Source organism: Apus apus, chromosome 1 (assembly GCF_020740795.1).
Source record: "Apus apus isolate bApuApu2 chromosome 1, bApuApu2.pri.cur, whole genome shotgun sequence".
Lineage (NCBI taxonomy): Eukaryota > Metazoa > Chordata > Aves > Apodiformes > Apodidae > Apus > Apus apus.
The window spans coordinates 67,456,797-67,469,528 of record NC_067282.1 but is presented as its reverse complement, the minus strand read 5'-3'; the positions used below and the strand labels follow the sequence as shown (position 1 = coordinate 67,469,528).

General features: G+C 45.5%; 1 protein-coding gene across 1 annotated transcript; it reads right to left on the bottom strand.

Annotated features, from left to right (window-relative positions):
- Positions 1–3,168: 3,168 nt before the first annotated feature.
- Positions 3,169–12,404, bottom strand: LOC127389040 (phospholipase A2-like). The gene is made up of 4 exons (XM_051629134.1): positions 12,160–12,404; positions 10,796–10,961; positions 6,239–6,345; positions 3,169–3,404 (listed from the first exon to the last, which is right to left on the bottom strand). Exons 1-4 carry the CDS (start codon positions 12,332–12,334, stop codon positions 3,241–3,243), a joined length of 612 nt encoding a protein of 203 aa, XP_051485094.1. The 5' UTR covers positions 12,335–12,404; the 3' UTR covers positions 3,169–3,240.
- Between the last annotated feature and the right edge of the window lie 328 nt (positions 12,405–12,732).

Below are 12,732 nucleotides of genomic sequence, written 5' to 3'. Positions count from 1 at the left end.
AATATTTTTTCCCATTCAAAAAATGAAGTATACAGGCAGGAGTCCCATTAATTCAGGCAGCAACATCTTTTGCTATCCCAATAGGATCCAGTTGTTAAGGGAGAGTGGTAGGGAGATGGGGTTGTCCAAGCCCTAAATCCTCAGAAAGCAGAGCAGCTTCCTACAAAGGAAGGAAAAAATTAGTAACTCCATAGTGCAATGTGCTCTCTCCCATGTAGAAGCCCATGATTTCATGTCAGACAAGGTATCAATGCAATTAACATGTTCATCAGTAGCTTCCTCTACATCCAGTGCAGAAGATGTGCTGTCTGCATTGCTTATACTTGCCTGGATGACACCTTGTTGCTCTCTCTGCCTTCCCCTCTCCCCTAGGCTTGTTTGGTATAGAAGAATCCATTGGAACCATCACTGGGGTTGTGGCAGCTGGAATTGGAGGCATAGTGGTTCTGATCGTTGTGTTAACCCCACAGCTGAGGAGGTGTGTCCTCTGCATGAGACAGGGCTCTCACCAAGGTAAGGAGCACAAACCAAAATCTGGAATCCCTTCTAGAAAGATGAGCCCAGTTGACTACTTCTTACTTTTTTTCTTATTTATTTACTTGGGAAGAATAAGCCATTTACTCACCTCTGGTTAAGCAAGGCATCTTGTTCAGGAAATAAGCAGTGTGGATGAAACTCTAACAGGGCTGGCTCTATATTCCATCTCATTTTCAAATAGTTCTTTGTTTATATTGTTCATGTTTATGCATGGGCCTAATGGGTTACACATAAATAAAACCATAGGATCTTCTTCAATTGCCACTTTTAGCAAAGAGTTGTTCAATGAGATTATGCTTCTTTTAACAATCCTGGGCCTCCTTTGGTTCCTTTAGTTTTATGCTTGTTAGTTTAGATTCTTCCTCCCACCAACTACACACTTACATCCTTATTCTTGTCATGCTGGTGTACAGAAAGCCTGTTCTAAGTCTGTGTTTGAGGTGTTGTTTGCAAAGCCCAGTAATATATTTTATTTTCCAACCCTGATCAGGTTGGGAAAACTAGATGTTTTTGTCACACAAAAGCCGAAGAAATGACACAAGAAGAGGCTTACATACCTGAAATCTCTCCTGTTTTTTCCAGCTCTATCAGCTGGTCTCATTAGAGTAGACTGACACTGAAGGCTGGATTTTGCAACAAGCTTAGTTCCCATTTTGTGCAACCCCAGATACGACCTGCCTCTCAGGCCAGGCTCAGTTGACTTTTTCCTTTCTGTGGGGAGCCGTGTGATTTGCACCTCTTCTCCCGGCACTCAAAAATGACTCAAAAATCTTCCCGGCCTGCTTAAAAAACACCCCCCTCCCTGCAGGGCTGCAGGAAGAGCTGCTCCTGCCGCTCGCTGGAGCGCTGCCGCCACCTGATGGCCAGCCGGGCGGGGACAGGGGCACGGCCAAGGAGCTCTGTCTGCCCGGCTTACCGAGAGGGTCCTCTCACCCTTGCTGAGATGCACACCCGCACCCCTAGGCTGATGCCACCCACACAGCAAACCCTCTGCGTGGACGGAGTTCACCATTTCTTTACTTGCCAGAAAGCCTTGGCAGAGTTTACCGTGTTGCGCTGACTCCCCGTCGCTCACTCGCTCTTTCTCCTTTCTTGCTCCTCGGTGCAGTTTGAGGTGCAGCATTACAGGAGGGGCTGGAAGATGCAAAGCCTACAGGTGGAAAAATGCCTGATGCCCTGTAAGCCAACAATGGAGCTCTAGATGGAATAAAAGCTTTCACCTTAGCACGTGTTTGTCTTTGGCGTTTTTATTTTTGTTAGTCTGTTCCTTTTTCCTGCAGCTTCGACAGCCACACTGGCATGTTCAGCACCCTCCTGCAGTGAGGAGCAAAACATCCTTTTGTAAAGAAATTTGTGTTGTCACCTGCCACAGCCTCACTTAGTTTGGCCACGTATCTCTGACTGTAGACTCCCATGAAGTACCTTGGGTCTTTCCCTGCCATAAGGTCTTATTTTAAAGCTGTTACTCCAAGTTCATCAGCTGTGCTTGAGAAGGGACAGAAGGAGCCTGGCCTCCCCAGGTCCCCCAGCTCCCCAGCTGCTGACACCTACCCAAGGAAACTGTGTTTCTTCTGGGGGTGCAGCTATTGCTCCCATCTTGTCTGCACCTCTCAGTATAGAGGCTCTTGCCTGCTTGGCTTGCTCCAGCCTACAGCCTTGTCATGAAGAGACAAAGAAAGGCCCATTTGAACAAATCTACCTCTGGCTAAAAGAATGGGATTTTGATCTACTCTTGCCAGAAGGAAACTTTCAATGCAAGACTCAGATAATGTTTTTTTTAAAAAAAGGAGTGATGAAAAAATTTGCTTGACCTGAAAAATGTTATCCACAGTCAGTTTCCTGACACAACAAAAACTGATTCCCAGGTGATCAGTGACTGGGGAATATGCCAAATACCCGTATAGGAGAGCAGCATATCAGCTCTGAAGTGTGTGCCAGGTGAGGAATATGTTCTTTTGCAAAGTATGAGTGTGCCTGCTAGTAAAAGCCAGAAACCCTTGCTGGCCAGCAAGGCTGTAACTCTGCTCACCTTTCAACACACCTCAGAAGTATCCCTGGTGCTGCTAGACAGGAACTTGAGGGATAAGGCAACTGGCTGTATAAGCTAAGAAACACACTCATGCACAGCCCCCATAAGAAAGCATGAAGCCCTCTCCTGGGCCAGACTCGGATTTTCTCTTTGATAGGATGCAGAACTCCTCTGAGCACAAATAAGAAATAAGGAGGCATCCTCCCTTTTTCTTGTCCACACTCCTTCACAGGTCCAGGAAAATAAACTGGGTCACTCTCCTTCCATGCTTTAGGTCTTCAAAGGCCAGTGTGTCTTTTCACAGAGATGGAGTTTATGTTAGTTTGGGGTTTTTTTTCCAAATCAGTCCAGCAGAAGTCCCTACATATTTTCTACATCATGTGAAAATTTGTAAGAGCTGAAAGTCAGGCAACGTGAACGGACAAAAAATTACCATTTGGTAATGGGTAATGTGTTCTCACTGCACTTGCAGACAAAACCCCTCCATTTCTGCAAAAGCAGCAATTACAGCAGGATCTTATCCTTATACCAACTTGTATTTTCTCCTGTCTCTCCTCCCTGTAACCCTGACATGATAGAAATTCTCTCACACCACTGTTAGCTCCAGTAAAATAGGTAAAATTTTATTCCAGCACCTTCAGATTCAAAGGGTTAGAAGAAAGGTCCCAAAAAGACTATTCTGGCCCCCTGTATCTGAAATGGCAGGTGGGATGAGTCTGTCCACATAAAAAGTCTGGCCAGAGGATCAAGTATGGGTTGTATGGTGCTGCTCCCCAACACTTGGCTGCTTCTTGATCACACAGGCACACCATTTTTTCACACCGGTCTGTCAGGTTATCTGCAAAATAAAATGGAAGATGAGGGATTCTGTATCAGACCAAGGCAAGAAACAGCTTTAGGAGTGAACAATTCCCTAAAAAAGCAGTTATTTAGGAACAGGAGCTGTGGGAGCAGGAAGAGAGAAGGATCAACATGTTGTGTTCTGTGGGGATCTGACCCTCCTCTGTCCTGTCTCTGTCAACAGGTCTGACCTTTACCGTGACCAAGAGCACCAGAAAGTAGCCACTAAATGTAAATTGATTATACTTAGAGAAATTTGCCCAGCACAGAGCCCCCCCTCCCCCCCCCCAACACTTCTAGAGCTGTATGAACAATGGGGGGTTAGTTCAGTGGCCAAAGCTAAAAATGAAAATTATTTTAGCTTAGTCTGACATAAAAATGTCCATCTGTACTCAGTCAACTTCCCTTTTAACTCCTTATTCTGCAAGCCAGACTCATTTCAAAAGAAACATGCTGCTTGGAAAGGAGGATTCTCCAAGAGGAACATTCAGAAACCTGAGGGGATAGAAGTACCCACTGGGCATCTCTCGCTCGTGCTTCGTGAGATGCTTTTTGCATGTCTCTGATCACAGCAGAGGAGCCAAGGGACCCCACAGCAGGGTCAGGTACCTCATTTTTTTGAGTCAGCAGCTAATGAAGCTGATCAAAGTCATACATATGGAACTATTTACAATGCAATTATATGACTACTTGGCTAGTGAAATGGTACATCAAAGCAATTAGCTACATGCAAATGCAGCTGTTTTGGACTTGGTAGAGTTAGGTTAATGGCTGGTAGAGTTATATTATGGTTGGACTTGGTGATCTTAAAGGTCTTTTCCAAGCAGAATGATTCTGTGATTCTGACTGATGCTGGGTTAATGAACCCCCTCCTACCTATAGGTGGCTATAATGCAGCCATTGGGCTGATAGGTGATACTATTTCAAAGCACAGTGCCTTGTTTATTTGAGGCTGCTGCTATAGATTACCTAACACCCACCAAACCCTGCACTAGGTAAAATTTAAAATGTTAACTTAATGCCAGTGCTTTGCTCCAAAACCAACTGCAATGAGCATAGCAATTCTTCCAGATTTCACTGGACTTTGCTGGATCAGCCCTGTATCTGACAAACAAGAGCTCATATTTCGTAAGCTGTTTTGAGAAGAATCACTTGTTTGCTAGTATAAAGGGTTTCAAGGGTCCCACTGATGAGGACTCTACACAAAGTCAGGTTTTTTTGCTTAGCTACCAATCCTGTCTGATTTTCTCCTTGCCCTCTGCTCTTTGAGTTTTTCCTATGCTGTGCCAACCACTGCCCATCTAACACGAGGACAAGAGTTTGGCTTGGCAATCATTTCTGTTAAAGCAGAATGTTTTGGGGTTTTTTACCAGCCCCCACAGCATACAGCTTTTTCTAACGTCTAGATATTTATTTAATGGAAGTTGCTTACATATGATGGAATATCTGAACTGAAAAATATGGTTTTGCCCACTTCCTTTCATTTCACAAACTCTGAAACATCAGCGAAAAGTGCTCACTAGACAGGTTGAAACAACTGCAGCCCAGTGCACTCTTACAGCACGTATGTTGCACGTCTCATGGTCTCAACAATGTATCTCACATCTGCAACTAGGATTGTTTCTTTACAGCAAAAAGAAACAGGAAATGTTTTTTTCCATACCAAAATAGGTAGCAAAAAATATCAGTCAGCTATGGAAATATGTGTAAGTGGAAAGGGGAGTGATTAGTTAAAGCAGTATATTCCTTAGCCAGCACTTAATATTTCATAGGTTGTTCTGGCACTTAGAAAAGGGCAACTGCAGATGTGATCTGCCACATCCTGTGTATCTGCTGGCTCTTTTTCAGCTGCTGGAGAGGCTGAGGATTGCACACGTAGAGTATAATGTTCTGACAACATAGAAATAGTCTTTTAATGTTCAAGCAAGTAGCTTCAATGGTATGGGGACAAGCTTTACTCTCACATGCTTCTTTTCAGACTTCCAAAGTGTTCTACAATGGATTTTACCATCAGAGACAATTTGTAGCCTTAGAAATAGAAGTGACAAATTCTAAGACTCAAGTCATCTGGTGTATGTCAAAACAAACGAGTGTGAGCCACTGATGGGCTGTGACTGTGCAATTCAAGACCTTCTTGACTGGGTACCAGCTGCAGAGCTGAGCACAGCCTACACTCACTGTGTGCCTGTGGCACTCGAGGGCATTCAATTCTGCATGCTTTAAAATCCCCACTGGAGCCCTAGGGCTTGAGGCTGGAGTCCCACACAAAGCAAAGATGCCCCGTTTAACCTGTCTAACAGCCACGCATAACAGCATGGCTCTTCTCTGGCAGTACATAATAGTTAGTAAAACCATGACAAGTCCTGCTGGAGGGAGAGACAAAACTGCCATGGAAAACCACTCCTGCAGAAGCAGTCGCAGGCAGACCATTGAGACCATTGCACAGCTTTGGGAAGGTGTCAGTGAGGAGCAGGCGTGCTTGATGTGGGTGGACAGAGAACCCGCAGGGAAGCATCTTCATCCTTGCCAAACTGAGATGGCTTGTCAGCTCCATGACCCCCACTCCTCTTCTTCAGCCTCAGGTTGCCTGGGATGGGTGGTGCTGGGGCTCCTGCCTTCCTCCCAGCTCTAGCTGGGGACTCCTGGCAAGCCTAGTGACCCAGGAAAGGGGTGAGCAAAGAGCTTGGAAGAGAACAGACATTGCCTACAGCGGCTTTGAAACCATCTCAGCATACACAGATCTACCTCTGAGGCACACAAAGCTCTTTGGTCAGCCTCGTGCCAGCAGAGGAGGGAGTGAAATGAACCCAAGGCAAGTGAGCATCTCCTTACCACACTTTACAGTGTTCTGCTCACACACCCACTGGTACCGCTGCGACTTGGGGCTGCAGCCTTCCTTCTCTGCCTTGTCATAGCAGCAGTCGTGCCTGTGGCAGCACCTGGGAGAGAAGAAAAAGTAGAGTTTGGGCATCCTCCTGCTTCCTGCATGTTTCGCTCAGGAGCGTTTGCATGTGATCTGGGACTGCTCCACTCACGTGATGCTTGCCCCAGCAAATCAGCTGTTGATTAACCAAGCATCCTGGCATCCTGTGAAAGATCACATGGCTCAGGAGCTCGTTAGTGCCGTATTTGCTCCCATGACCACTGAGCTTCTTCCTCCAAGTTTTTGCCCCCAGAAAGGCAGGTGTGGTCAATACATGGTAATCTCACTATGAAGTGTGTGATCATGGCTCACCAGCTTAGGCTTAGACCCATCCCAGAATTTGAAGTCAGGATGTTTTTTGCCTTCCTCAGCATCACCAAGCAGCTTCATCTCTTCATCTCACCTGGACCTGCCACATGCTCTTTGGCCCATCCAGTTTCTAAGGCTACAAACTCATCAGCCTCAATGGCGGAACTCAGATTAGTTAACTTCAGAGCTATACTCCCTCTATGCATGTCTGGGGCACAGTTCATAATATCTGATTACAGATCCAGCTAGGTGAAAAACATCACATTTGAAACTGCAATTGCTTTTCATTCACCACTCTCAGGGCTGAAAGTGACTAGCACAGCTGATGACAGCTATCCTACAGACTAGTTAGTGAGATAATTTCCACTGTCAATTACTTTGCAAAACTTGATCCCATTTGTGTTTTATTCTGGCAGTTTAGGGACACAAAATACAACAATAAAGGATTCAGGACTGAGGGAGGTCCTCTGCTGAATAAAGAAAGTTGTTTCAGCAAGGAAGCAAGGTCAGAGGCTGGAACCAGAGGAGTGTTCTCCTGCATTTCCAGAAGCTGTCCATCTCAGATGACTGGGACTCTACAGAGAAACTGCTCTACTAACTGGGAAGCATCCAGGCAGGCTGATCTCGGGGGTGAATGAGTAGCAGACAGCTTTTAGAGAAGTTCTTGAGTCCTAATGTGAATTTGTTCAAGAGACTGATGAGGTGGTCAACAAGGAGCATGGCTGTGCTTGCAGCCCATAGATTACCAAGTCCAGTTGAAGACCTTGATTGTTATATTTAAGGCCTAAGGCTGGTATACCTGAAAATCCAATAAAGGTCTGAGATCACAGAGTCATAGAATCATAGAATTGTTCTGTTTGGAAAAGACGTTTAAGATTCTCAAGTCCAACCATGAACCAAACTCTACTGAGTCCAGAGCTAAACCATGCCCATAAGCACCTCATCTACTTGTCTTTTAAACACCTCCAAGGATAAATGTCTGGAAATGCCTGTTCCTGCACCTGGGTCAGAGTGTGGTATTAAGCTTTTAATAACCTGCTAACGCTCAGTTAAACCAATGCAAACAGAGTCAGCCAACATGTATGGCAGAGCACTGGTCAACAGGTATGGAAAACAAATACAACAGTGTCATCTAATTAGTAAGCAACCTGTTCACCATGTCTGGGCTACGAGGCAGCCCCAGAGGCTACAGACAGCTCTGGCTGGCCCACAGGGATCAGCTGGCCAGACCTGTGCTGTGCAGCAAATGCCATTAAGGTAAGAATTTGTCACATTGTCTTTGTCACGTTAACAGCACTGACACCGCTGTGTGTCCCTTTGTTTTGCTTTAACTCCACAACTGAGAGGAAATAATACTTTTCCCTATGAGTTTTCCAGGACTTGGATGAGCCATATATGCCACCCTGCTTTTCATGGCCTTCGGTGTTTCTGGGGAGAAGCTGAGCATCTTCAGGTCCTGCATCACAAAATGGGTGAAGAAGCAATCCAGGGGAACAGAAAGAGGAAGGAGAAACAAATCTATTCCACATAAATGTGGAAGAGAGGCCATTATTTATTGAAGTGATGGGACTGTGAGAGTGGAACAAAAGTGAAAAGGTAATTACAACCCACATCAAAGTCAGTGTGTGGAATAAACCTTATAAAAGGATTACCCACTCTATGGCTTTTTTTCATTTCCCATAAAAAGAGAGGTGCTTAGAAGCACTCTAGCCCTGTCTAGATAGATTGACTTAATTACTCACAAGAAAATTACTCCTTTTGTAACGGTCTCAGTAACAAACCTATAAGTGCCAAGGGGGTGAGTAATTTCCAACAGTTTGTCACTCTGTGGCCAGTGGTTTTGCCTCTCCACTTCTTTCTTTTTTAGAATGGCAAATATGGAGAATAACATGGTCACTTTGTCAGGCATGGAGTACTTAGCAACACTGATTTTTGCAGTAGTTCTCAGTAACAGATAGCAGAAGATTCCTCTAGCAAACATAAAATGGCAAATTTTAGGGCTAAATCTAGTGGGGCATTGACGATTCTTCCTAGCTAAGAACCTAACTAAAAACTTTTCTGTGTTTGGCTGGTTGTTTTTTTGCAGCCAAGCATTGCAGCTGAAGAATAATAATGAATGCATTTAAAGGACCGAGCTTCCTTTTTTCAAGCTGTTGGGTATTTTGGGGCATTTCCTTTTTCAGAGTCTAATTTTCTGCCATTAGGATAAAATCCATATCCCATGGAAAGCAAAGAGGAGCAGAAACACCAGCTGATGAACATATGGCCGTATTTTACTCTCTCTGTCTGTTTTTCAGGAGTGCATCTCCCAGAGTCACCTACACTTGGGGGTCACCCAATGTCTGTGTAGAACAGCTTTTAGGTGACTCCACTCAGCACGCTTCAGTAACCAAGTCATGTTTTACTTTAAAGGCCTGATGATGAGAGTTGGTAAAGGGCTAACAGAAATAATAAGGACATTTCTAGACACTGCTGTAGGTGGTGATAAACAGGTCAAGACATATTACTGGAAGTGAAAAGAAATCTCTACACCTGAAAACTAATGACACTTTGTAGACAATTACTCATTATTTGTAAGTCCCATACTGACTCTTTCATAAATGAAATCACAGAATCATTGTGGTTGGGAAGGACCCTGAAGATCACCAAGTCCAACCATAACCTAAATCCACCAACCATAACCTAGTCTTCAATCATGTCCCTAAGCACTATATCTGTATTTCTTTTAAACACTTCTAGGGACGGTGACTCCACCACCTGCCTAGTCAGTCTGCTCCACTGTCTAACCACTCTTTCTAATTCTTATCCAGTCTAAACCTCCCCTGGCGCAGCTTCAGGCCATTTCCTCTCATCCTGTCACTATTCACTTGAGAGAGCAGGCCCCCCACCTCCCTACAATCTCCTTTCAGGTAGTTGTAGAGAGCAATGAGGTCTCCTCTCAGCCTCCTCTTCTTCAAACTAAACAATCCTGGTTCCCTCAGCCTCTCCTCATAGGGCCTGTTCTCCAGATCTTCCACCAGCCTGGTAGCTCCTCTCTGGACACACTCCAGCAACTCCACATCCTTCTTGTGGTGAGGAGCCCAGAACTGCACAAAGGACTCGAGGTTTCATAGGTACAAGCCAGTGATGTGAAGGGAGGGTTTGGGTAGTGAAACTTCTTACTGTGTTAATGAAGACATGTCCACTAGTTTTAGGGAACACTCTTTTATTCCCACAGGGGAGCTTGTCTTTAACATTGGCATCTTTTCCTCCTTTTCTTCCTTTTTCTGTCCTGCCAATTCAGCAAAGTTTTGTTTGGTAGCACTGAGAAATGTCTCGGCCAACTGGGTATTTTGGAAAGCTCAGTTTCCTTCCCCGTGAGCTGCACTGCCCTCCCCCCTGCTGAAAGCAGCATTTGCTTATCGGTAACACCTGGCCTGTTGGCTGTAAATAAACAGACAGACTTCTGTGCCCCCTTTGAGGCTTAAAACCAGACAAGATTGCAAATAACAGGCTCGGAGCACACAAGAGTCCACTATGCTCAAGATTTACATGTATGCTAATTGCAAAGTGAAAGAAGCAAGCCTTTGATTGCACCACCTTCCTAGACACATTGCTTTTAGCCTTGGGGAGTAACAAGCACAGCATCTTCCCCTCTAACAACGAAGAGGGGAAATACCACTATGCTCTGCTCTGTTGTTGTTCTTCCTTGATTCATTGTGAACTAACAGGCAATGAAGGCAACAGGTTTGATTACTCCTTGAAATGATCTGGATTTCTTCCAGAGGATCAGCAATGATATTCCCATTGCTGACATTTTTGGGATCTGGGTGAAATAACTCTTCAAACACCTTGGCCACTCACCTTTTTTTCAGGCAGGGATTGCTCTCTATGAATAAATGTGGCTATTTCAGGAACTCATAACCCGGTTCCTCCTTTGTCCTCCACCCCACAGAGTACCAGGTTCCTAAGAACTCTGCTCTCATCCAGGAGGTGGTTAAACCCTCATTCAAACCCTGAGTGATATGTGGGTCCTCACTCACAATTGCCCAGTGCTGTTTTATACCAAGTTCCCTCTCCACAAGGCAGCAACCAGTCCATGGAGTCACAGCAGAACAAACAAGGAAGAGTGGGGAGACCTGCCCTGTTTCTGGACACATAGTTGAGGTTCATCTTACCAGTCAGTTTTATCTTTAGGCCAGCCTTGTCCTCCCAGTCCACAGTAGCATCCATAGCCAATATACGCCAAGGGGGACCGCCCTGTGCCACATGATATAGCTCCTGCCAGTTCAACGATTCCTCGGGTGTGCAACGAATGGGATTTTCCCAGAGCACCTCTCCAAACTGCAAAGACAGGACATGGCTTCACACAAGGATTAAACATGCCTGGCACAGATACGCTTAAAATCCTTAAAGCGAGGATTTTTTGGGTCTTGACTGGATTGTTGGGTGCAGCCTTGACAATCTGGCTAGCTGTGACATCCACTCTACGCAGGGGATTCTGCAGGTGCCTTACCTGAGGGCTGGGCTATCCTGGAGGTACATCTGCAAAGGGAGCTCAGGTCAAGCAAGACTTACTACCTCTGGTGCACTAGTGTGTGATGGCAACTATATTCTATCTGGGAGCAGTGTGCTCAATCTTGCACATCACGGAGACCAAGCTGTTTAATCTTTGCAGGGCCTATGCCAGCAGCATGCAGAGCCAGCTGGGCTTCACGGTACCCCAGAGCTCCCAAACCTGGAAAAGCTTACCAGCTATGCTGTGGTCCCAAGCAGGACAGGAAGCAGCAGAGGACAAGCACACAAGCAGTGTGCTTTGCTTCTGGGCCCTACAGAAAAAAAGTGAGCTTTCTATGTTACCCAAGGTATCTTATCCCATACAAGTTTCCCCTGTTATTCAGGATATTTTGTCCCATTCTCCAGATGGCAAAGAGCTGACATTGCTACTAATTTGTGCACAAGGAGAGCTATAAGCCCTTGAGCCCTTAGGGTATATTTTGTTAAGGGTGGAGTGCCTATGTTAGCCAACATGTATATAAATTTTAGCTTTCTTTTGAGTATTTGGAAGTGTTGGCAGCATTTACATCTACTTCTGTTATTACATTCCATGTAAATTGTAACATCAGGTTGGCTGCATTCATTTGGAAAAATAATAATAATAATAATTAAAAAAAAAAGGAGCTCTGTGTCAGCAGAAGTGTGCTGATGGCCACCCAAACTGGTCTGGAGCTTTCTTGAGTTACAAGTCTTTCAAAACAGTGTTGTGATTTCACGTGTTAATTTGCAACTTTTTTAGAAACCACAGACTCTACCCTTGCAGCAACTGTTACAGAAACCAAGAGTACCCTGCCCCTAACACCCAAACCACTGTGATGCTCAGCTGCAAATATTGATGCTTATCATGCTAACCATAGCAACAGATGGGAGAATTTCTTGCCTGGGTTTACTGTGAAGGACCAAGCGTGCTTTGCACTGCTCTATTATGCATGGCAAAGCTGCTCACCAGCAGCATCACACCCCTCAGACCAACTGCCTAACCCACCTGCTGGTCCCAGCGGTGCACAGCTGCTCTGAAAAGAAAAGCCTTCCTCAACGGGGGCACTTTGTGGCATGCTTGGATAGTGAGGGAGGTGGCACCTGGGAGCTGGGAACCTGCCACTGAAGTTGCTCCTGGCTACTGCAGCACTCTTGACCTCTTCAAAGAGCTGTGCAAACATGGACTAGTTAATCTCCTAAACCACCCAAGGACTCAATACTATTATTAAAACAGTTGCTTTCCTATTAAAACCTAGCCTCTAATCCCCCCGCTTGGGCCTCTCCCTTCATCTCTTCAGCTGGCTCCCCCTCCCAGCCTGATCCAAACCCCGGGTGGAAACAAGGCGGGTCTCTCCCCATGAAGGACAAGGCAGGGCTTTGCTCCCTCTCTGCAGCCTGAAACCCCAGCAAGACCAAGTGCTGCCTTCCACCATTTTCACCCTGGTGACTGGCACCTTGGGCCACTTCGCACAGCCTCCTTCTGCTTCCCAGGGCATTCCCCGGGGATTAAATGCACATTCCTGAAAAAGCAACCATGCTGCTCACCTAAACACTACTTGAGTGTTCAGGTTTCGTGCTA